The following is a 26,261-nucleotide window of genomic DNA, read 5'->3' as shown; positions in this document are numbered from 1 at the left end:
TTAATGATGGTTGTTAAAATAACTCCACTCAGGAGGCATCCGAAACGGAAAACAGTTTGATATTTCTATAAATCCAGTTTGGTCGATTTGGTGTATTTAGCAATGAGAACTGAAGATTTTTCTTTTATCATTAGCTTACTTGAGAAAGGATAGACTGGCACTGGAGGGAGTGCAGAGGAGATTCGCTACGTTGATTCCAGAGTTGAGAGGCTTGCCTTATGAGGAGAGACTGAGTAGACTGGGGCTATACTCATTGGGATTCAGAAGAATGAGGGGAGATCTTATAGAAACATAAAAGATTGTTTGTGATTTATATAAACGATCTGGAAGAAGGTGTAACTGGGGTGATCAGTAAGTTTGCGGACGACACGAAAATGGCTTGACTTGCAGATAGTGAGGAACATTGTCAGAGGCTACAGAAGGATATAGATAGGCTGGAAATTTGGGCCAAGAAATGGCAGATGGAGTTCAATCCAGATAAATGCGAAGTGATGCATTTTGGTAGAACTAACGTAGGGGGAGCTGTACGATAAATGGCAGAACCATAAAGGGTGTAGATACGCAGAGGGACCTGGGTGTGCAAGTCCACAGATCCTTGAAGGTGACGTCTCAGGTGGAGAAGGTAGTGAAGAAGGCATATGGCATGCTTGCCTTTATAGGATGGGGCATAGAGTATAAAAGTTGGGGTCTGATGTTGCAGTTGTATAGAACGTTGGTTCGGCAGCATTTAGAATACTGCGCCCAGTTCTGGTCACCACACTACCAGAAGGACATGGAGGCTTTAGAGAGAGTGCAGAGGAGGTTTACCAGGATGTTGCCTGGTATGGAAGGGCTTAGTTATGAGGAGAGATTGGGTAAACTGGGGTTGTTCTCACTGGAAAGACGGAGGAATGAGAGGTGACCTAATAGAGGTGCATAAAATTATGAAAGGCATAGATAGGGTGGACGGTGGGAAGCTTTTTCCCAGGTCGGTGGTGACGTTCACGAGGGGTCATAGGTTCAAGGTGAGGGGGGGAGGTTTAACATGGATATCAGAAGGATGTATTTTACACAGAGGGTGGTGGGGGCCTGGAATGCGCTGCCGGGCAAGGTGGTGGAGGCGGACACACTGGGAACGTTTAAGACTTATCGAGACAGCCACATGAATGGAGTGGGAATGGAGGGATACAAAAGAATGGTCTAGTTTTGGACTAGGGAGCGGCTTGGGCTTGGAGGGCCGAAGGGCCTGTTCCTGTGCTGTATTGTTTTTTGTTCTTTGTTCTTATTGTGAAGGGAATAGATAAGATAGAAGCAGGGAAGTTGTTTCCGCTGGCGGGTGAAATTAGAACTAGGGGGCATGGCTTCAAAATAAGGGGGAGCAGATTTGGGACTGAGTTGAGGAGGAACTTCTTCACGCAAAGGGTTGTGAATCTGTGGAATTCCCTGCCCAGTGAAGCAGTTGAGGCTACCTCATTGAATGTTTTTAAGGCAAGGATAGATACATTTTTGAACAGTAAAGGAATTAAGGGTTATGGTGAGCGGGCAGGTAAGTGGAGCTGAGTCCACGAAAAGATCAGCCATGATCTTATTGAATGGCGGAGCAGGCTCAAGGGGCCAGATGGCCTACTCCTGCTCCTAGTTCTTATGTTCTTACACATTTAAATACTTAATATCTGTTAGTGCGCTGTAAATAAAGCAAAATATTGCTGGGAATCTGAAATAAAAACAGAAAATGCTGGAAAAACTCAACAGCTCTGGCAGCATCTGTGGAAGGAGAAACAGAGTTCGTGGGTGAGATTCTCTAGCCCCACCCCCGCGCGTGTTTCCCGCCGGCAGGAGGTGGCGCGTTGTTCGCTAATGGCGGGATTCTCTGGTCCCGCCGCTGTCACCCCACACCGGCAGGGAAACCCGTGGGGCGCGCTGCCAGCGGGACTGGAGAATCTGGCCGGTGTGAATGGCTGGAGAATTCCAGCCCGTGTTTCTCAATGCTGAAGAAATCATAGGGACTCGAACTGTTGAATCTGTTTCTCTCTCTCCACAGATCTGCTGAATTTTCTGTTTTTAGTTTTGTGCACCATGTATGGTCAAATTTTCATCTCCCTCACTCACACACACAGCTGGATTTGTTTCTCCCGTACTCGCAGAGACTGGTGTGTTTTATTGACCCTTTCAGTCACATTTTGCTTTCGTTTTCATTTTCCTTTGAGATTCTGTTTGTTTTGATGCAGTATCCCGTCCATGGGACTGCAAATTTATCCCTCAATTTGTCAATTTAGTTTGCCTGGTTTCCCAAAAGAAGCAGAGGTGGATCTTTAGCCACTGCCCAGACAGGAATCGAAATGGGCAAGCAAGCGTGGAATTTTCCATTGCTGGCCTGCATGCTGGTTCTCTGGCTCCCGCCCCAGGGTCAAAGACATGTTGGGGCTACCCGCCTGCAAGCCATTCAAATTAAATTAATAATAGTTAAAGGCCTACTGTCAGAGGCTGACTGGGATTTCCAAATTGGCCTTCTGTTGGCTGCGGGTGAAGGCTCCGTTTAGCTGCCTGGAGGTGGTCTCCCAGCAGCAGACTGGAGGCCAGTTCTCCAGGCGGTTTAAAGGCCCTCGCCTGCCTGCCTGCCCAGTTCAGCAGCAGCCACAGGTGACCCCTGTTGAATAGATCATCGCACCCCTCCATAAAGGTGGCAGACTTGGTTAATCTATTTCAAAAACAAGAAAATGCTGGGAAACCTCAGCAGGTCTGACAGCATCTGTGGAGAGAGTAAAGAGCCAACGTTTCGAGTCTGGATGACCCTTAGTCATAGTTGAGGAATTCTGTGTCTGGGGGCGGAATTTTCCCGTGTCGCCCGTCACAGGAATCGTAGCGGGCTGGGATGGGTCATGCAAAGGTCCATTGTCCTCGAGTGGGATTTTCCGGTCTTGGGGCGAGCGTGGCCAGAAAACCCCACCCTGGGTCACATTAAAGACCGAGTTAGACAGGAAGTCGAGACTTACGGGGAGGTGGCAGGGAAGTGAAGTAAGGCTATAATCAAATCAGCTGTGACCTTTTTGAATGAAGGAACAGATTGGAGGGGCAGAATGGCCTACTCTTATCTCTCATGATCTTGCAACTGAGTCAAGCTGACACTTAGAAAATGGATGAAATTATTATTTTATATTCCCTGATTCTTTTTATATCTTATTAACAACCTAACATATAAAGTTTATGTTGAAAGTGATTTTTTTCTGTGTTTAACTTTCACAAACTTTAATTGTTTTAAACACATGCTATAATATATCACAAAGTTGGATCGTGGCAGTTTGCTTAGCTATTTGTCTTCCTTGCAGCTGAAGCCTGTAGTACTACAGAGGATGGAGATGAACCCCTGCATTGTCCCACTGGCTACGAATGTCACATCATAAATCCTGGGAATCCAGCAGAAGGAATTCCAAACAGAGGGCAGTGCATAAAGCAACGAGGCAATAGTGGTCAGTTAATATCTCTCCTATTCTCCTATAGATACCATGGCAACTGTATCTTAATTGGTGAACGAGTGTTTCTGGTGTTGATAATTGAGTAGTACAGTTAAATCAAACTTGGGTCTGAGATGATTAATGTTCATTTGGCAGGAGTGGCTCAGAAGAATGGAAAAACTGAGCAATGATCCTTTACTCGCTCAGTATTAAATTTGTTGGAACTGCTGAATCCAAGTGGTCAGTTTGCACTGTGCTAGTTTATATTGCCAAGAGAGAGAGGAAACTGCAGTATTTATGGCCCCCTCCAGATATCTTAAATCGCAATTTTAAAGATGGCTTTTGGAGCTTGTAAGCAGTCTCACAACACCAGGTTAAAGTCCAACCGGTTTATTTGGTAACAAAATCCACTAGCTTTCGGAGGGCTGCTCCTTCGTCAGGTGAGTGGGAGTTCTGTTCACAAACAGGGCATATAAAGACACAAACTCAATTTACAGAATAATGATTGGAATGCGAGTCTTTACAGGTAATCAAGTCTTAAAGGTACAGACGATGTGAATGGAGAGAGCGTTAAGCACAAGTTAAAGAGATGTGCATTGTCTCCAGAGAGGACAGTTAGTGAGATTTTGCAAGTCCAGTCCAAAATCTCACTAACTGTCCTGTCTGGAGACAATACACATCTCTTTAACCTGTGCTTAACGCTCTCTCCACTCACATTGTCTGTACCTTTAAGACTTGATTACCTGTAAAGACTCTCATTCCAAACATTATTCTGTAAATTGAGTTTGTGTCTTTATATGCCCTGTTTGTGAACAGAACTCCCACTCACCTGACGAAGGGGCAGCGCTCCGAAAGCTAGTGGCTTTTGCTACCAAATAAACCTGTTGGACTTTAACCTGGTGTTGTGAGACTTCCAACGCCGACATCTCCACATCATTTTGGAGCTATGCCAGGACTGTTTGGGGTGGAGTGGGGAGGGTGGTAATCCCATCTACAAGGTAGCCTGTGGCTGCTTCTGCATTCAGGGAGGGTCTCTAGGTCTGCCTGGACCACTTGTACCACCTCCATTGGTTCTTATCGAGACACTACTCACGGTGTGCAGGCAGGAAGCCCTAACGCCTCCTGAGCCCCCTTTACATAAATGGCCTGGAGATGGGGTGGAGCTGGTGAAGCACCACATGAGCCAAGAGAACCTCTTGATTCCTAAATTTTACAGGATGGATATATCTGAAAGGGGTGACACGGTGGCACAGTGGTTAGCACTGCTGCCGCACAGCGCCAGGGACCCAGGTTCAATTCCGGCCTTGGGTCATGTCTGTATGGAGTTTGCACATTCTCCCACATTTGCGTGGGTTTCCTCCGATTGCTCCGGTTTCCTCCCACAGACCAAAATGTGCAGGATAGGTTGATTGGCTATGCTAAATTGTCCCTAGTTTCTGGGGATTAGCAGGGTAAATATGTGGGGCTATGGGAACAGGGCTTGGGTGGGATTGTGGTCAGTGCGGACTTGATGAGCTGAATGGCCGCCTTCTGCACTGTAGGGATTCTATGAAAGGGGCAGAGAATAAAGAGCGATGCTGCGATGTGCTGATGTGCCTGGATACAGTTGTACCCAACTCTGCAGCCTCTGACAGACAGATTACATTGGTGTCCTGATACGCAGTCTTGTTGTTGTATTACTTTTTGCAAAGTAGCTCAGTAAATTGGTTCATTATGAGCTTTTTGAATAAGAGACAAAGGTGACTCCTACAAACCTTGAACTGATAGTTGTCATCCAACACATTTATTAATGGAAAATAATAACAGCTTCTCATGCTTCAACTTACTTGATAGGATGAATACATTTTTTCTGACAGTTTCACCTCTATGAAAGATGGAAATATTACTCTTGAGTCCCTTGGCTGCCCTGTGTTGTTCAGTGCAGGACATGCCATTCCCTTCTCTGCAATAAAGGCATCACCTGAATCAGTCATTCTCTAACCTCTTGGTGTATTTTTCAAAGAAACATTTAGAAAGCTGCAAATCATTATGCCTGTCTCATTTTCAATGCCGTAGAAGCAGCAAAGTTCCTGCCAGCGAATGGATGTGATCCCAATCATAAGCAATTTCAACTTTTGGAACCTTAATGTCGGAACATTAATGGGTTTGAGCCCAGAAATGCCCATGAGGTCAGCACATTTATGGCAGGGTAGTTGGCCTTCCTGCTATACCCAATATCTTGTCAAGTGTTCACCCGATCAGAAAATCAATGTTATTGTCTTGCTTTAGAAATCTTAACCAGATAGATTAACATGTAACCACAGTAGGCGATTCAAACTTTATCATTTTAGATCTTGTCAGCTATAGCTCACTGAAAGCTATGTCAATATTGTTTCTTGGTCATCCAAAAACCTCTGAACTGGGGCCTTGTTGCATTGAATGTCTATGCATCAGAAGAATGGGGGTTATTATCACTCCACGGCAGTATTGAGAGAACGGTGCACTTTCGGATGGGCCGTCCTTCTGAAGCAACGTTTAAACTGGGGCCTGTCTGTTCTCTTGGATGAAGTTTAAAGATCCCATGGCACTATACAAAGAGGTGAATGGGGCTGTTCTTCCAAATGTTCTGTTCAATTGTTCTCCCTCCATCAACATTACTAAAACATATTATTTGGTGATTAACTCATTGCTATTTTGTGGGACTTTGCAGTGTGCAAATTGTCAGCCACATTTTCTATATTACAACAGTAACTACACTTGCATTGTTTGTAAGTCCTGTTGGACTCCTGAAGTCATGAAAATCCCTACAGTACTGAAAGAGGCCATTCGGCCCATCGAGTCTACCCACCATAATCCCGCCCAGGCCCAATTCACGTAACCTCACACATTTACCCTGCTTATCCCCCCGACACTAGGGTCAATTTAGCATGGCCAATCAACCTAACCCACATATCTTTGGACCATGGGTGGAAACCAGAGCACCCGGAGGAAAGCCATGCAGACACGGTAGAAAGTGCAAGCTCCACACAGACAGTGACCCAAGGCCGGAATTGAAGCTGGATCCCTGGCGTTGTGAGGCAGCAGTGCTCACCACTGTGCCACCGTGCTGCCCTCAGGTATGAAGTATATCGTGACTTCATGAAAGGGATGCCATATATGCATGTTTTTGTTATTTTAAGGAATAGACCTTCATAATTACGTGCAACATATTACGGTCACCTTTATCCTTGAGTTATTATATTTAAAAATCTGAAAATAAATCCTTTTTTATGGTTTAAGGCCTTTTATTATTCAAGGGAACAAGGCCCTAATTCAGAGGCTTTTAGATGACTAACAAACAATATTGACATACAGGGAAACTCAATGTTCCAAGACTGTTACTATATATTACCTGAATTAACATGAAAGGACATATTATTTAAGCCAGGAATCCTACAATTTTCTCAACTTTTGAGGTAAAAATGAACCTATACACATCAGAAAACAACAAACTATTTTGACAGATAGGGGGCGATTCTCCCCAAAAAAAATTCAAAGTGTCAAATTTGTATAAGAACTGGAGTAAATCCTGCTGGTTTTTCCAGTGGGAATTTCAAAACTCTGTGCACTACAGAGTACACTAGCATGTATCACACTGAAAATCTGGAGGCCTATCCTCGCTGAAGAGGCCAGCAGCATAAGGCTGAGCGCATAGCGCCGATTTCTGGCGTGGAGCTATTGGCGCTGGAAATCCGGCGCCTGGAGAGTCGAGGAGGCTGTGACACCCAGCGGGAAGCCCGCGACACGGCTTCCACTTGAGTCTCCCAGCCCACTGCACGACAAAAGCAGCGCGGCGGCTGGGAGAATCACCCCCATAATGTTGAAAGAGAGAATGATTTAGGGATTGTTTCCATATTTTCTCAAAAGTTATTTCTAATTACTCTAAATGTCTGTTTGCAGATGGGCGCAATTTAAGACCGAAAATGTACAAGGACTATAAGGATTATTTTGGTAAGAACTTTTGAGTAGTTAGTTGAACAGTGTGTCCACTGATCACATGTTATATGTTACATGTTGTGTTGCATTCCCCATGGAAACCAATAACTTTTCGAAAAAACAAAATGAATCTTCTATTCTCAGCAACCAATAGAAAGGATCGCACAGCAAGATTTCACATTTGAGGACTTTTTCCTGTAACAATCTAAAATCTACAGAGGCGAAACAGACTTAATAGGCAACTAATATACCAAACTGCAGAAAAAAGTACTTCCCCATTAAGTAATTAATACAATCAAAACATTTTATAATCCATTTTTTTTCTTCATTCGTGGGAGATGGGTGTTGCTGGCTGGCCAGCATTTATTGCCCATCCCTAGTTGCCCTTGCGAAGGTGGTGGTGAGCTGCCTTCTTGAATCGCTGCAGTCCATGTTCTGTGGGTTGACCCACAATGCCGTTGGGGAGGGAATTCCAGGATTTTGACCCAGCGACTACGAAGGAACGGCGATATATTTGCAAGTCAGGGTGGTAAGTGGCTTGGAGGGGAACTTGCAGGTGGTGGTGTTCCCACGTATCTGCTGCCCTTGTCCTTCTAAGTGGAAGTGGTCATGGGTTTGGAAGGTGCTGTCGAAGGATATTTGCTGAATTGCTGCAGTGCATCTTGTAGATAGTACACACTGCTGCTACAGAGTGTTGGTGATGGAGGGAGTGGATGTTTGTAGATGTGGTGCCAATCAATCGGGCTGCTTTGTCCTGGATGGTGTCAAGCTTCTTGAGTGTTGTTGGATCTGCACCCATCCAGGCAAGTGGGGAGTATTCCATCACACCCCTGACTTGTGCCTTGACATTGAATAATGTGCAACATTTGCACATAATGCCACGCTCTCAGCAAATATTTAGTCTTGAGATTAAGTGCAGCACTCTTCCCAGGTTTGCAGCAGGCTCCCTTCTCCCTGAAATACCAGGGTGAGTCTTGGTGTTGTTTGAAAGTCATTTCACTCAGTATTCTGAAAATCCGGAACTGACTTCCACCAGCAAGGGCCACTCCTTAAATCTTCGCAAGTCCCATCTTTTCAAGCAGAAAATCATTCCCTTCGGCAACCTGTTCGATGGCTAACACAAAACAGTCCTTTGCATTTGCTTGTCACGGCAGCAGCTGCTGTTCCATCTCCCTCTCTAGTTCTCTGAGTATGAGTCTGAGAGTCTATATCCAGAAAGAGCAGCTACTCTTTTAGGTCAAGGAGTGAAAAATGGCATTTGATTTTCAATAGGTTTTGGCCTGAGCCTCTTTCCCCACAGCAACCAACTCACATGAACCTGTCTCTGGGCAGAATTCAGTATGATTTTACCATCCAGGGCATTCCGTTTTACCTTGGATCAAAGGAGACAGTTTAAAACATAGCCACCCTAAAAAGCCTTGCATTTGTAACATATGGAGGATTTATTTCTCCTTTAAGTACAAAAAATTGCATTTTATTAGAAATTCAAAGGCATGAGAATAATCTGAGTTGGGTTTTCTTCCAATGCAATGGCAGTAAAGCTTTGTTGGAGTGAGATATTCTCCATGGGCCTATTTACTGTTGTTAAGATAATATAAATATGGAGGGAACATGCCTAGGCCATGTGGGGCACCACTGATATCCATCTCGAACAAGGAAGGGAAATTGCTACTGTGATCAACAATAAAAATGTAAAACGGGTTAGTTTATTTAAACGTTTGAATTTAACTAAGGCCATCACTCATTATCACCCAAGTCTAAGTGTTCACACAATATTTATTTGCTATGCTAACGATACAAAACACCACATGACACGGGGGAAGGGGGGGTGTGGGGGCACATATTTTCTTCTTTAATGTGGCATTTCAACACACCTACCCAGATTTGCTGGAAGAAAATCTGGGAAGTATAGATGACTTGCAACGCTTCAGAATCAGTCCTGGCTGATTTGCATCCTAGTAAGAAGTTTAACAACACCAGGTTTATTTGATTTGCATCCTTCCCAGCCATCCAAAAGATGAGCAGTAAAGAGTGGAAAGGGCTTTTAATTTCAGAAAGCTACAGCCAATAATGAAACACAAAGGTTAAAGAACTAAGTATTTTTTTATTTTCTCAAGTGCATGCATGTGTTTTGTAAATTCAAGTTTATGTTTTGTTACACATTTCCTTACAAAAAGTTTATGATGCAGTGGGATTCTTACCAAGGTTATACATATCATAGAATCCCTACAGTGCCGAAGGAGGCCAATCTGCCCATCGAGTCTGCATCAACCCTCTCTGCGAGACTATCTTGCCCAGGCCCTCTGCCCCGCCCTATTCCCACAACCCCACACATTTACCATGGCTAACCCATCTAACCTACACACCTTGAGACACTAAGGGGCAATCTTACCATGGTCAATCCACCTAACCTGCACATCTTTGGACCATGGCAAGAAACCGGAATACCCGGAGGAAACTCATGTAGACATGGGGAGAACGTACACGCTCCACGCAGACAGTCACCCAAGGCTGGAATTGAACCCGGGTCCTTGGTGCTATGAGGTAGCAGTGCTAACCATTCCACCCAGAGATGTGCTGAGAGATGTACCAGAACTTGATTTCACTCGGTTTCCAAGAAGAGTCCTTTGATCGATTTTCAATGTGTTGTCCTGGTATAAAAGTGGCATTGCAATCCACTCAGTTTTTATTTCCTCTGCAATTAACTGTACAAAAGTCCAGACATCAGATTGACCAACTACCCTCCAGCTCCTTGATACTGCTCCTGAAGTGTTGAATGTCAATGATTTGGAATAAAAACAGAAAATGCTAGAAAAACCCAGCAGGTCTGGCAGCATCTGTGGGGAGAGAAACAGAGTTAATGTATTGTGCTCTTTTTGGATACTAATGGCAGAACTCAAACCATTGTTAATTCATGCTGTAAACACATTGAGCAAAAATAAAACTGTAAGCAATGAATAAGACGCCATCAATCATATACCATATAGAGCCTGTGGTACCATGAGCTTGATCTATAATAGCACCACCATGCAGCAGATCAGGACTAACAAATTCCCACCTTCCTAACTGAGCCCCACTCCTCCAGTAGATGAGGCCATTCTGTATACCTTTTTTTACTCACTAATGTTGAACGCAATACTCCATATGTTGGTAAAGTCCTAGCATAATTTATCCTCTATTGTTTTGGTATCTCCTAATGTTTCAGTTGTTTAGCTGTACTATATAGACATTGAGAGTGATGAGTTTGCGACCACTCCTAAGTTAAGTTCTAAATCTGCCTTTGTGAATTCAGTTCTACTGTTTTTAAAAATCACCTTTTCCCACTAGTGTACAATATATTTATGAAATTCAAATTTAATTGGCTATTGGGCGACGAAGTGGCACAGTGGTTAGCACTGCTGCCGCACACCGCCAGGGACCCAGATTCAATTCTGGCCTTGGGTTACCGTGTGAAATTTGTATGTTCTCCCCGTGAATGCGTGGGTTTCCTCCCACAATCCAAAGATGTGCAGGTTAAGTGGACTGACCATGCCAGTCTCCCAAGATGCGTAGGTTAAATGGATTAGCCATGGTAGATGAGCAGGGTTACGGAGATAGAGCGGGGGAGTGGGCCTGGGTAAAATGTTCTTTTGGAGAGTCGGTGCAGGCTCAATGGCCCAAATGGCCTCTTTCTGCAATGTCGGTTTGCTCATCCAATATTTCTGGAAACCTTTTATAGTATCCCCTGTCCTTCTCTTTTAGTATTGTTGGAAAATTTGACAGCTTACCTTTGTTTTCTAATTCACGTAAATTAGGAACAATAAGGATCAAGGGGTTGACCCATAGAACTCTACTCAGTTTCTTCCAGCAGATTAATATAACCTCCCATGAGATCCCATTTCCTATATGTAATAAAGTTCCCATTCAATCACACAGTTGCGAATTTCATTTAATTAGAAGTCCTTCAAGTGTAACTTTGTTAGAAGCAAATTGCTTCGAACTCTATCACATTGACTTTATTTGCAAGATCTTCAAAAGATGTCACATAGATTGGTCAACCACATTAACCTGTCTAATATCTACACCTCCCTCATGACAGTACCTTCCAGTGTTCTGTGGACTGTTAAGTTCATGTTAATATCAGGCATTAAGTTCAATATGAATTACATGTACAGCTCAGTCTTTAACCATTATAGGTGCATGACTTCTAGTGAAAACAACTTCTACCTTCCCTTGGTGTACATAGCAACTTGGCTAAGCTTCCATATAAATTGATTTCAAAGGGATAAAAGCATAGGGATGTAAGAGCATAAGATGTGCGAGCAGAAGTAAACCATTCTGTCCAATGAGATCATGACTGATAGTAATCCTCAACTGCACTTTCCTGCCTTATCCCCACAACTCTTGATTCCCTCACTGATAAAAAATCTGTCTATCTCAGCCTTGAATATACTAAATGACAGCCCCTGTTGCCCTCCTGTGGTAAAGAATTCCACACACTCAGCACCTCTGAGAGATGAAATTCCTCCTCATCTTCGTCTTAATTACTCTAAGATTACGCCCTCTAGTCCTAGACTCTCCGTAAGAAGTCTCACAACACCAGGTTAAAGTCCAACAGGTTTATTTGGTAGCACAAGCCACTAGCTTTCGGAGCGCTGCTCCTTCATCAGGTGAGTGGGATTTCAGTGAGGTGGAGGCAGGCACGCTGACATCGTTTAAGACTTACCTGGATAGTCACATGAGCAGCCTGGGAATGGAGGGATACAAACGATTGGTCTAGTTGGACCAAGGAGCAGCACAGGCTTGGAGGGCCGAAGGGCCTGTTTCCTGTGCTGTACTGTTCTTTGTTCTTTGTTCAGTTCACAAACAGGGCATATAAAGACACAAACTCAATTTACAAAATAATGGTTGGAATGCGAGTCTTTACAGGTAATCAAGTCTTAAAGGTACAGACAATGTGAGTGGAGAGAGGGTTAAGCACAGGTTAAAGAGATGTGTATTGTCTCCAGCCAGGACAGTTAGTGAGAATTTGCAAGCCCAGGCAAGTCATGGGGGTTACAGATAGTGTGACATGAGCCCAAGATCCCGGTTGAGGCCGTCCTCATGTGTGCGGAACTTGGCTATCAGTCTCTACACAGCGATTCTGCATTGTCGTGTGTCGTGAAGGCCGCCTTGGAGAACTCTTACCCGAAGGTCAGAGGCCGAATGCCCGTGACCGCTGAAGTGTTCCCCAACAGGAAGAGAACACTCTTGCCTGGTGATTGTCGAGCGGTGTTCATTCATCCGTTGTCGTAGCATCTGCATGGTCTTCTCAACGTACCATGCTTCGGGATATCCTTTCCTGCAGTGTATCTGGTAGACAACGTTGGCCGAGTTGCAAGTGTATGTACCGTGTACCTGGTGGATGGTGTTCTCACGTGAATTGATGGCATCCGTGTCGATGATCCGGCATGTCTTGCAGAGGTTGCTGTGGCAGGGTTGTGTGGTGTCGTGGTTACTGTTCTCCTGAAGGCTGTTTCCCCCTATGGGAGAGTGGGACAGTGGAAAACAGTACCACTGCAGGGAAGTCCATTGTCAACTTGTCGGACTACACACTTCAACCAGATGAAATCGAAGTTCTCAGCCGAGGGCTCAATTTCTGCCCCACCACCAAACTAGACCCCATCAGTCTCGCAGCAGACACAGAGGAATTCATCAGGCGAATGAGGCTGTGGGTGTTCTTCCACAAACTCCAAGAGGCCAACAGCGAACACAATGAGACAGCCAATGAACTGGAACAGCCGACAGAGAGATCCGCAGTGCAGCAACCGAAGAGGAAAAAGTCGAATTGGACTCCTCCGGAAGGCCGCTGCCCTCGACTTGACATTATGCCCAAGCCGTCAGGAGGTGCATCAATGCCAGATTCATCAGAAATTGAGCCCTCGGCTGAGAACTTTGATTTTATCTGGTTGAAGTGTGTAGTCCGACAAGTTGACAATGGACTTCCCTGCAGTGGTACTGTTTTCTATTGTCCCACTCCCATAGGGGGAAACAGCCTCTCAGCATCTACCCTGTTAAGCCCCCTGGGAATCCTATATGTCTCAACAAGGTTGTCTCTCATTCTTCTAAACTCCAATCTACTTAATCTCTCCTCTTAAGAAAATCCCTCCGTATCCAGTATCAACATAGTGAACCTTCTCAAACAACTGGGGAAAAAGAATGAATGGGTGAATCCTGAGCCACACCTTTACAAAAGCATTGTTAATATGTAGATGTCCATTGTTTAAAAAGTTTATTTATTAGTGTCACAAGTATGCTTACATTAACACTGCAATGAGGTTAATGTGAAAATCTGCCAGTCATCACACCACAGCGCCTGTTCAGGTACACTGAGGGAGAATTTAGCATGGCCAGTGCACCTAACCAGCACGTCTTTCGGACTGTGGGAGGAAATCGGAGCACCCAGAGGAAACCCACGCAGACACAGGGAGAACGTGCAGACTCTGCACAGACAGTGACCCAAGCCGAGAATCGAACCCAGGTCCTTGGCATTGTGGGGCAGCAGTGCTAACCTCTGTGCCGCTATTGGCATATAAGAGGGAGAAATTTAATGTATGTATCGACTAAAATGCATTCTTTTATTCAAGCAGAGAGCACCAATTACATCATTGGTGAAGGAGGATTTGCTAAATCCAGTAATAGGAGGGAGTTACATTTATATCAGTCAGTATGATCAAATTCCACTTCACTCAAAATTTCAACTGCCTTTATTAATTCTCCTCCCTCACATTGTTAAACTGAGAGGCTCCGTCAAACCAGCTTGCTAATCGGTTTGGAACATTCTTTATAATGTGAAAATCCATAGTTCATTTTTAAAGTCAAACGTAATTGCATTTTGCAACAAGGGAGCATAACTTTAGGACTAATGCTATTAGCAAAATGGGGAGTTTGCAAGATTTTATTTTATGCAATGAGCTATTAGAATATGGAATGCATTACCAGAAGTGATGGTTGAAATGAAGTAAGTCCTGATATTTAAAAGGGAATTAAACACAAAGAAAAATGTTAAGGGAATAAAGTGGGGGGGGGGGGCGGAGAAGCAGCAAAATAAGATTGAGTAACTAGTTCTATGGAGCTAACACTGAAATCATAGAAATAGAAACCCTACAGTGCAGAAGGAGGCCATTCGGCCCATCGAGTCTGCACCGACCACAATCCCACCCAGGCCCTACCCCCACATATTTACCTGCTAATCCCTCTAACCTACGCATCTCGGGACTCTAAGGGGCAATTTTTAACCTGGTCAATCAACCTAATCCGCACATCTTTGGACTGTGGGAGAAAACCGGAGCACCCGGAGGAAACCCACGCAGACACGAGGAGAATGTGCAAACTCCACACAGACAGTGACCCAAGCCGGGAATCGAACCCAGGTCCCTGGAGCTGTGAAGCAGCAGTGCTAACCACTGTGCTACCGTGCCGCCCAGCACTGGTCCAGCACAATGGACCAAATTCTGTTCTGAAATTTCAATCAATCTAATTCGTTATAATTATCACTCTTTAATGTACAGATAGCATTCTCTCCATAACTGAACTATATATCCTTATACTAAAATCGCTTACTACTGTATAGGTCTTCTAGTGTCAGCTGCGGCGCATGGTAGCTGAGTGGGAACAATGATGAGGTTGTGGCTTCAGGGATTTGAGCACAAACCTAAATTGGCACAACAATACAAACCTGAGGAAGTGTGATACTGTTGGAGTCACCATATTTTGGATTAGATGTCAAAACAAGGCTCTATCTGCCCCCTCAGGTGAATGCCAAAGATCCCATGGCACTATTCAAAGAGTAGGGGAGTTCCTTATTTTAGTTAGGTTCTTAGCCAACCTAAATGCCAACAACCCCTCCCCCACATGCCAGTGAACCACCCCCCCCTTTCTGGATTTCATTGTTTTATTGCTGTTTTGTGGGAACTTGCTGTATGTAATTTTGTTGCCATTTTTTTCTATTCGATCATGGGATGTGGGCATCACTAGCGGGGCCAGCATTTATTGAACTGAGCTAGATCATTTCAGGGGACATTTTAAGAGTCAACCACATTGCTGTGGATCTGGAGTCACATGTAACATAGAATCTCTACAATACTGAAGAAGGCCATTCGACCCATTGAGTCTGTACCCACCCAGGCCCTATTCCCGTAACCTGCACATTTACCCTGCTCATCCCCCTGACACTAGGGACAATTTAGCATGGCCAATCAACCTAACCCATCTTTAGACTGTGGGAGGAAACCAGAGCACCCGAAGGAAACCCACGCAGACACGGGTAGAACATGCAAACTCCACACATACAGTGACCCAAGCTGGAATTGAACCTTTGTTCCTGGCGCTGTGGCGCAGCCGTGCTAACCACTGTGCCACCGTACTGCCACATATTTTTCATCCTCCTTTTCATCCTACAATCATGTAGGCCAGACCAGGTAAGGATAGCAGATTTCCTTCCCTAATGTAAGCCAGATTGGTTTTTATAACAATCAGCAATGATTTAATAATCATTAGAATTAGATTTCAGATTTTTTTTATTAGATTCAAATTTCACCATCTGCCTTGGTGGGATTTGAACCCAGGTACCCAGAGCCTTATCCTGGATCTGTGGATTACTAATCCAGTGACAATACCACCATGCCACTACCTCCCCTATATTTCCTACATTACAACAATGACTACACTTAAAGTTCGTTATTGATTGTAAATCATTTTTTGACATCCTGAGTTTGTGAAAATTAAGTCTTTTCTGTTCTGGTCCTTTCTCTTCCTGTATAAATTGAGTCCTCTAAGCTTAATCTCCAAGGTAGATGGCGCTGTTGAGTGCTTATCTCCAAGGCCTTGGAGCTTCAACCCACAAACGTTGCAGGGTAGCGACCGCGGTTTAGCTTAGTTCAAAGTTTTGAGGCCGTTTGCCTCCTAGTGTTGTGACTGTCTCCTCTCACACTTGCCACCTTCTGCCCCACTCTTCTGAGCTGCAGTCTCCTGTAGAACTGGATCCTTCCACTGCAATCCCCACCCAAGGTCAACACTGCCCCCCTGCCCTCCCCACCCCCCAGTGAAACTTTTCCCCATCTATTTAAATAATACGCCCTTTCACATGTCATTATCCTTCTTCAACCCAACCACTAGCATCAAAAGAGGATGAAAAATAAGTTATTATTCATTTCTGCATTGCCTTGGTCAGACCCCCATCTGGAGCATTGCATTTTGGCACAGTGGTTAGCACTGCTGCCTCACAGCACCATGGACCCGAGTTCGATTCCCAGCTTGGGTCACTGTTCTCCCTGTGTCTGCAAGGGTTTCCTCCGGGTGCTCCGGTTTCCTCCCACAGTCCAAAGATGTACAGGTTAGGTTGATTGGCTATATTCTCCTTCAGTGTACCCGAACAGGCACCAGAGTGTGGCGACTAGGGGATTTTTACAGTAACTTCATTGCAGTGTTAATGTAAGTCTCTTTGTGACTAGTAAATAAATAAAATAATAAAACCTCAGGAAGAGTATATTTGTCTTGGAGGGATGCAGATTCACTGCAATAATACCAGGGCTTAAAGGGTTAGATGGAGGATAGGCTGAATAAGCATGGCATGTGTTCCATTGGGTTTAGAAAGTTTAGGGTTAATCTTATTGACCTGTTTAAAATTCTAAAAGGATTTAGCAGACAGACTATCCTCTCTGGTTGGGGCGTCCAAAATATGGAAGCAAAACCTTAAAATTAGAGATATGCCTTTTGAGGGTGCAATCAGGAAATATTTTTCATAAATGATAATGGAAATGTGGAGTACTCTCATGCAAATTGACAGAAGCCAGAGGTTGTAGAGAGTTGTTTTTCAAACTGGAGACCTGTGACCAGCGGTGTGCCTCAGGGGTCAGTGCTGGGCCCACTGTTATTTGTCATTTATATTAATGATTTGGATGAGAATATAGGGGGCATGGTTAGTAAGTTTGCAGATGACTAGTGGCATCTGAGGTGCATGGTGGACAGTGAGGAAGGTTATCTCCAATTGCAGCGGGATCTTGATCAATTGGGCCAGTGGGCTGATGAATGGCAGATGGAGTTTAATTTCGACAAATGCGGGGTAATGCATTTTGGTAGATTGAACCTGGGCAGGACTTACTCAGTTAATGGTAGGGCGTTGGGGAGAGTTACGGGCAATTTTTTCACACAGAGCGTGCTGAGTGTCTGGAACAAGCTGCCAGAGGTAGTAGTAGAGGCGGGTACAATTTTATCTTTTAAAAAGCATTTAGGTAGTTACATGGGTATGATGGGTATAGAGGGATATGGGCCAAATGGGGGCAATTGGGATTAGCTTTGGGGTTTTAAAAAGAAATAAGGGCAGCATGGACAAGTTGGGCCGAAGGGCCTGTTTCCATGCTGTAAACCTCTATGACTCTAAGTGCTGTTGGTGCTGCTTTTGATGATCAGAACCAAGATTGGCCAATTTTCATTACGTCAGAGCATCAAGGAAAATGGTTCAAAGGTAGGCACATTGAGCAGAGGTATAGGTCAGCCGTGATCTAATTGAATGGAAGAAAGTCTTGAGAGGCTGAATAGTCTACTCCTGTTCCTGTGATCCATACATCTCCTGAGCCCACCATAACAACACTTTAAATGTAACCATCTTCTAAAGTTCCGCATATGTAACACTAGTCATACAACGTTATAGCATTTATTAAGTGATAAACACATGGCATTCCAATGAGGAGCTTGTGCTAATCTGCCTAACAAGCAGATGGCATCAGGTACTAGCTATTCTTCTTATTGGACAACTGGGGCAATATCTTCTGTAATCAACCCCCCAAAAAATATATATCTAAAATCTTTTTAAAGGGAAACAAACAATGAACGCTTTTCACCCACATTATGCAAACAGAAAGGAAACTCATCCAATTCAGTCAAAATATTACTTACACTGGGAACTATGCAATGCAATCCCTTTTGATGTCTTCCAGTTGTGGAAGGCATTGAGCAGACCAATACATATCGTGTGGTCCTTCTGCAGGGTCACCTGTTCAAGACCATAGCTGCAGAAGAGAGGCAGTTGGTCAGATCAAACAATCTGACCAGCCATGACTAAGCTGGGCCTGTGGTTGGCCATCTCGCGAGGCCTCATGTACTATTTAATAGAAGTCGCTGAGCCAAAAGGTTTGTAGCTTTGCCTCACTTTGGATGAAGGACTAATGTTATCACAATCATGTGAACTAAAGACCGTAAAATAGGGCTCAACTTCCACACTTAAGCACAACAAGGTGCTGCTGGGAGTTTCACTGGGGATAGGGACATGGTTCCAGTTGGTGGGCTCTCACAAGATCACAGTGTTTCCTGCACAAACTTTATTGGTCCATTTTAAACCTACCCTTTCCTTCCCATGGTCTGCACTAACAATGCCCTGTCCTTTCATTGCTCGTCACCACTTTTGAACCATACCAAACCCAGACTTGATGGTTCATTGGTCTACAAAACACACTTTCATTTATTGAGACAAAACCAATTATCACTGTTACCGGTGTATCAAGAATCTAGTTGGCATCTCTCTCTCTCACACAGGACTGATTTTCAAGTCAAATATGGGAAAGTGATACTAGGTTCATTATACGGATTGTAGTCATAGACGTTACAGGTTGACATACCTTTTCTTCCACAATGCACCATAAAAACACTGAGTTGGTGCAGCACCATACTTTTTCACTTCATGTAGTGAAATAAGTGCTGTATATTTTAATGATGATGCTTGTTAAAGATTTTAAAACCATTATGCTATGATAAATTATAAAACCAACATTCAGGTCTCCTCACGAAAGGGTTTTCTTCACCCTAAAGGAACCATTTTTTCCAGAATTTTAAGATTTAACATTTATCGAATTTCATTTACATGAGCAATGTAACGAGGAGGATCATTATTCATGTCCTGCGTCCTGTTTCCTTGCCCTCTAGGTTCTCAAAGGGAATGACACAAATCAATTTCCTGGTAGCAAGCAAACAAAATTAGACAAATATGATTTTAATTCAGTACGTTTGTAACATGTCTATTTTCATTTTGCAGGAGCTAGTTCCAATAATGCAGTTGGCTACAAAAAGCACCACTATAAACATCTGGGCTAAAGTTGCCAATGTGAAGGTACAGCAAGATCTGTTTTAAGAACACAACGTGATTAAGAGCAATACTTCCCGTAATTCTATAACAGTGACGACTGTTGTAAAATTACAGGCAATCTGGATCATTACTCTGAGTCACATCAGCTTCATCGTTAATTGCTCAGCAAGTAACAGCCCAGAATTTACTGGTAAAGTAATGGTGAGTTAAAGTCGCACATTGGTATTAGCGTGTAAAAGCTCCATCAATTTGTGGCGAAGAGTTATGCAACGAGCTGCGATTCGCTATAAATTGCTGGACGATTTGATGTTAATCTCCATGCAAATTCCTGCACTTGCGTTCTGAAAATTGAATTGGCAGAAAGTGGCTTCTTTAACTGTGTGAGGATCCCCGTTAATGGAATAATTACCGTTTCCCAAGGTCTTCCACCGTGAAACCAAGATAGCAATTAAGTGATTAATCGTTCTGCACATGCCACAGATAGCAGACAACCAGGATGCCAGTTAAACTAATCATTTAGCTGATTAAAATGATTTGCTGTGGATTCTTACTGGGAGTAAAGTCAATGCTAAATTCAATTCAGTCTGCCAGAATTTAAGAGTTGCCAACCACCCACCCCACTCCACTCAAAGGTTTGTGGTCCACAAGATTAAGTAAACAAACTGGTTCCAAAAGTAACAGAATATTTCCAATTTCTAAAAATGTCTACTTTCATATGTATCACCAACTGGATTCAATTCATTCAGTAAATTGAAAATAAACATACGATCTAAACCCGGAACAAGAGGCTGCCCTTTTCATCTCTCATGTTCCATAGGCCAAAATCATTTGGAACGGAACGTTTTCTTCCCAGTAATCAAGTGATAAACTTTAAGTTTATAAGCAGATGTTCAATCTTTGATGTCAAAGCTTTGCTAACCATTCAAATCCTTAAATTCCAGTGGTTAAGGAGGTAGACTATTAGTCTGGTCATTCTCCAGGGTCCCACCATTGACCTCCTAGTATGTTGCTCAGCTCACACCTCCAACAGTTAGCAACACAAAAGAATTTGGAGCTGGAGTAGGAGGTCAACAATTCAATTCTCGGCACTCACCAAATGTTCCACTCCAGCAAATTCTGGGCCAAAGAATTCACCCACATTAAACAGAATTACTCAGGCAATAAATTATGAAGATAATGATCTGGATTTTGTGATTGTAATGATGGCAAAACTGTTAAGGGTTCACCGTTAGTGTTCTGTGCAACTGATGGCAACTTCTGGCGTGCGCACATGTGCAGTTAAACGCAGAAATCCAGAAGTTGCTGCCAGCGATTCTCTGCTTCCCCACAGGGTACACTGTTGAAGTCCTTGCAGACGCAAACCAATTAGAAATCACTGATTTGACGTGAACTTCCACATTTTGTACTATCAATCTCCATGCAAAAACCCTTGAACAAATTGCACCTTGTTGAATGTGGATTTGTAATGACAGACTGACTAAATCACAATTACTGCTCAACAACTCCTCTAGCCCTGGAAAATTAATTTTATATTCGTAGAATGTAAAATTCTTCCCTTATGATAATTAATATTCCAAAATTTTTTTAAAACTCCAGCAATATAAAGTGTATTTTTTTAAACATTATAATAATTTGGCTCTAAACTAACCCTTCTGTATATTCCAATCTTTCTTTCGCACTGTAAAATGAGTCAAAAAGTGAAGGATTATCTGTCTAAAATTATTTTAAAAAGTGGTGTTTTGTTTTATTTCTTGGTTTGCTGTCTGAGACAGCTTCAATGTGATTGGCTATTTAACGTGTTCCATGATATCATTGTTGTTGGACACTGAAGATCTCCTATAATTATTGCCAGAATGAAATCGGTGTTGGAAGGGGAAATCCAGAGATTGCTAGATTTTTTGGGCAGTTTTCAAGGTCAGCAGCGAGTGATGTCATTTACCCTCTGAATGCAAAATCCAGGCCAATGAATTTAAAACTGACAATTCATAAATTAATAAATTGTTCTGTACTGTGTTTGTGTAATTTGATGTAATCATCCTGATGCAAATCAAGAGTTAACAGGTGTGCCTGGACAGCAGCTATGACTTGGGTATGAGAAAGAAGTGGACTATGTAATATTTTTATTCTTGATAGTGAACCACATAATGAAGCAAGTTTCACAAAATCAGTGCTTTCAGTGCAAAGTGTTTCATTTCTAGAGGTCCAAAATGTCCAAATGAAATTTTGCTCATTTCTGGTGCGAGTTGTGCTAGTTTCCACATTGGTGAGCCATTAATGCACCTGTGGTTGATATCTGACAGAGATATTTAGAGTAAGCAGATCAACATGACAATCAGCATGTAATGCTGATTTGACACTGACACTGCCATTTGGAGTTCAATGTTCCAGCTCGCATTGTCTCTTATCCATGCATTCAGCAAAGGTGGCCCTCCAATACTAATTAATGAGGTCATTGACTATTTTCAAGTTAGTTGTTCATTGATTTATACTGGCTGTTGCTATGATTGTGCCAGTGTTTGGTGCTTTCTAGAGATTTATTTCCTGGTTTGGTGCTTCCTTATTATTAACATCTACAGGGAGCAGTGTGACATCTAGTGAAAAACTGGGTATCCGACTTGAAGACTTCTGCACAAACCAGTTATTTTCAGGTATTGGTGCAGTAGTTAGCAGTGAACAGAGGGTGCACAAAAAAACTGCCGGAAGAGGAGGAATAGAAGAGCACTCAGCTGGAGCCCCGTAAAGGCCTCAGGTGTTCAAGGAGCAATTCTCAGTGAGGAACAATGTGCAAGACATCTGCATTTCAGTAAGAACATCCTCACTGATATCTGCTCTGCTACAGCCACAACTGAAACGAGAGCAGGGCAAGGCGCTGTCTTGCCAGAATGTGACCATGAGTGTTTATGCAATGGCTCCTGGCCAGCTGGAGTTATTTGCGACATCTCATAGTCATAGAGTCATTGGGGATTACAGCATGGAAACAGGCCCAACTTGTCCATGCCACCCTTTTTTTTTTAAACCCCTAAGCTAGTCCCAATTGCCCACATTTGGCCCATAATCCCTCTATACCCATCTTACCTATGTAACTGTCTAAACACTTTTTAAAAGACAAAGTTGTACCTGCCTCTACTACTACCTCTGGCAGTTTGTTCCAGACACTCACCACCCTCTGTGTGAAAAAATTGCCCCTCTGGACCCTTTTGTATCTCGACCCTTTTGTATCTCTCCCCTCTCACCTTAAACCTATGTCCTCTAGTTTTAGATTCCCCTATCTTTGGGGAAAAGATATTGACTTTCTAGCTGATCTATGCCCCTCATTATTTTATAGACCTCTATAAGATCACCCCTAAGCCTTCTACGCTCCAGAGAAAAAAGTCCCCAGTCTATCCAGCCTCCCCTTATAACTCAAACTATCAAGTCCCGGTAGCATCCTAGTAAATCTTTTCTGCACTCTTTCCAGTTTAATAATATCCTTTCTATATCCTTATTGTGTAAAGGACGTCTCTGAGACTCTCTTTCCAAAGTTAACAACTATGTTTAATTCTCTCTTGCTGGAAACAGGCAGGCAGAGTGAGCACGTGCCTTCACGAGGATTACCGGCTGCCCCATGGTGCAGGGTGCCACACTGCATGCCACTTTGCAGGCATTGTACACCACCTCTGAGAAAGTGATTTCACTCCCTTTAATACCCAGCTAGTGTGTGACCACATCCTGTAAGTCAGCGCTGGGTATCCTGGCAACATTCTTCAGGCCTCCATTCTGCAGCAGTCTGCTGTGCCATCTGCATTTAAACCGTGACAAACAAGTGGTTGTTTTGGTGATGAGGGGGTGATGACATTGGTGTGCAACTCATGCACACGTGGGCAGCACGCACGCAACAAAAACCATTCTGCCACACCAAATGCGGTAAAGCAAATCACTGGCAAGCAGCAATAATGCTTCTGCTGCCAGGCCCATTCTGGAGAAGGCCTATGGGGTACTTGGCAAATCACATGTCAGGATTTGTGGTGGTTTGTTACAGACTGCACAACTTCAGCTTCATGTTGAGCTGTCGTTTGCCATCTGTTATACACCTGAAGAGCCGCAGGAAGGGAGCAGAAAGCCTATTTCTGGTTTGGGGGTTGGTGAACAGTTTAACCATAGAATCCCTACAGTGCAGAAGGAGGCCATTTGGCTCATCGAGCCTGCACCAACCATAATCCCACACAGGCCCTATTCCCATAGCCCCACATATTTACCCTGTTAAACCCCTGACACCGAGGTCCATTTAGCATAGCCAATCAACCTAACCTGCATATCTTTGGACTGTGGGAGGAAACTGGTTTCCCTGAGGAAACCCACGCAGACACAGGGAGAACATGCAAACTCCACACATTCAGTGACCCAAGGCCAGAATTGAACCTGGGTCCCTGGTGCTCTGAGGCAGCAGTGCTAACCACTATGCCACCATGCCGCCCAAATAAATTAAGATACCAGCAAACTCAATCTAAATTTGACACTGACCAACCGTTCCTCTGTCACTGACCATCGCAGGTACAGCTTGGGTACAAACACAATAATAAAAGCCGAAAGAAAATAAACATTCTGAACAAAATTTCGAATTTTTTATTGCATACAAATGTCAACCAATCACACCTTTATCCCTTGGTGCCTCTCTTCCATGTGCCTTCGTCAGTGCTGCTGTTACACAGTGTACTCCCAGTGGCTGTAACATGGCTGGTAGAAGACTGCTGACTTGCAGTGGGGGAGGATTGATGATGGCCCTATAGAGTGACTTTGAGCAGTTCTGTCCCTGAAATGCCCAGCTGCATCATGTTTGTAGGATGGGAGGCAGCGGATCTGCGCTGTTTGCCTGAAGTTGTTAGCAGAGGGGTAGGGGTGGGAGCATGAATGCTGTCTTCCTGAGAATAGCAGGACAGAGGCTTTGTGTCTTACAGAGTCAGTACCACTCCTGTGATAATCTGTCGGAGAATAGATTACTACGACGCCCTGCAAGCCCCTTTGAACACATGTATGCACAGCCGTGATGCGGGTTTCAGATTTCTCCCATGACAGCAAGATGAGCTTGAGGGACAGAAATTAACATTTCCACTGCAGTACCCAGATATTGGGTGGCTTCTGCTGGTACTGCAATGAAAACTGAGCCATCAGATATCAGTCACTGCTTCCTGATTAGGTGCACAAATTTGCTAGTGGTGTTGGCCTCCATTCCCATGCTGGGAAGTGTTATGGTACACCATACAAGATGTATAGCAATGTTTCCAACATACAGCAGTGTAAAGGGTGTGATGCAAAGGGCGGCACGGTAGCACAGTGGTTAGCACTGCTGCTTCACAGCTCCAGGGACCTGGGTTCGATTCCCGGCTCGGGTCACTGTCTGTGTGGAGTTTGCACATTCTCCTCGTGTCTGCGTGGGTTTCCTCCGGGTGCTCCGGTTTCCTCCCACAGTCCAAAGATGTGCAGGTTAGGTTGATTGGCCATGCTAAAATTGCCCCTTAGTGTCCTGGGATGTGGAGATTAGAGGGATTAGCGGGTAAAATATGTAGGGATATGGGGGGATTGTGGTCGGTGCAGACTCGATGGACCGAATGGCCTCTTTCTGTACTGTCGGGTTTCTATGACTTCTATGAACATACCGTCTCACCTCTGTATGAAGAAGAGACATGAGCATGTGCACATACCATCCTTGAATAAAGGATCCATGTTATCATGTCACTGTCATAGTTGAATCACTGGCAGTGTGCTCAAACTATGAGATGTGAGTGCAAGGCTTGTAACAGTACAAAGTGAACTATGTTAGGTATGTTACCGATGTTAGATAAATCAGTAGAGATTTTTCGCAGTGGTGAGTGATCCGGGGTATGGTACATTGAGCAATGTCTAGACTAGTGCTACAGTTAGTGAGATATTGCATTTTAAGATGCATTCGCTGACCTTGATCACTTTTGCGGCAGTGCATCCAGGACTTTGCAGTTTGACTTGTAGCATTGCTTCCATGGCTATCTGATTCCATTGCCTTCTTCAGAGTTTGCCTGGAAGGCTTCCTGCAAATTCCCCAACTCTCCTCCTTTTCATCACCTCGAAAAAGTTTCAAGTGCACCATCAGAAAATCTTGGAGTTCACTGTCTCCCATGCTGTGTTATTATTGAATGTTTTCCAGGTTAGAATTAGTTGGTACACATGCTCCAACCACAATGCACCTCCCCTCGCCGGTTTAAGAGATGCAGGCTGAGTTTAAGTAGCGCAATGTAGCTTAAATTGGTGCTAAGTGCTCATTGTTTTGAGCCCCTTATTGGACGTACAGTGTAGTTAGTTTTGCCTGCATGTTATAATCATGTTACCTGCAATGAAAGAAATGATCATGGATCAATCCCGCACAGTGATCCCTGAGTCTGTTTTCAAAGGCTATTGAAATTTGCTTCATTTATATTGTGGAGTATTTGTAGATGTTTGTAATTCTTTTACTATGCACTATCAATAGAGACAGAAAATGGTGGAAATGCATAGTAAGTCAAATCAGCACCTGGAAACAAAGATAAAATTGTAGGTGTCAATTGATCTACCCTTCTCTTTCAAATACTGATCGACCTACTGTACATTCCCAACATTTATTTTAAGGTATATAATAGCAGTTAGTTAGTTTCCTTTTTAAAAATGTTATTACGACTTAAATTTATCAAATCACCACGCATTAGATTTTTTTCAAAGGTGTTCAAATGCACAAAATGTTTCATACTTAGTATTTAAATTAAGTATAAAATTAACTGTTGTACTCTTTAATA

General features: G+C 43.6%; 1 protein-coding gene across 1 annotated transcript in view; it reads left to right on the top strand.

Moving 5' to 3' along the window:
• Positions 1-21,496, top strand: part of wfdc1 (WAP four-disulfide core domain 1) — a 51,754-nt gene extending 30,258 nt beyond the window's left edge. The window contains exons 4-6 of the mRNA XM_078210616.1: positions 3,306-3,446; positions 7,350-7,400; positions 19,432-21,496. Of these exons, the coding sequence (XP_078066742.1) occupies positions 3,306-3,446; positions 7,350-7,400; positions 19,432-19,490 (251 nt within the window). The 3' untranslated portion in view covers positions 19,491-21,496. The remainder of the gene's footprint in view (positions 1-3,305; positions 3,447-7,349; positions 7,401-19,431) is intronic.
• The last annotated feature ends 4,765 nt before the right edge of the window (positions 21,497-26,261 follow it).

This window comes from Mustelus asterias, chromosome 4 (assembly GCF_964213995.1).
Source record: "Mustelus asterias chromosome 4, sMusAst1.hap1.1, whole genome shotgun sequence".
NCBI lineage: Eukaryota > Metazoa > Chordata > Chondrichthyes > Carcharhiniformes > Triakidae > Mustelus > Mustelus asterias.
Note: the sequence above shows the minus strand (reverse complement) of the source record. Positions and strands in the feature narration are given on the sequence as shown.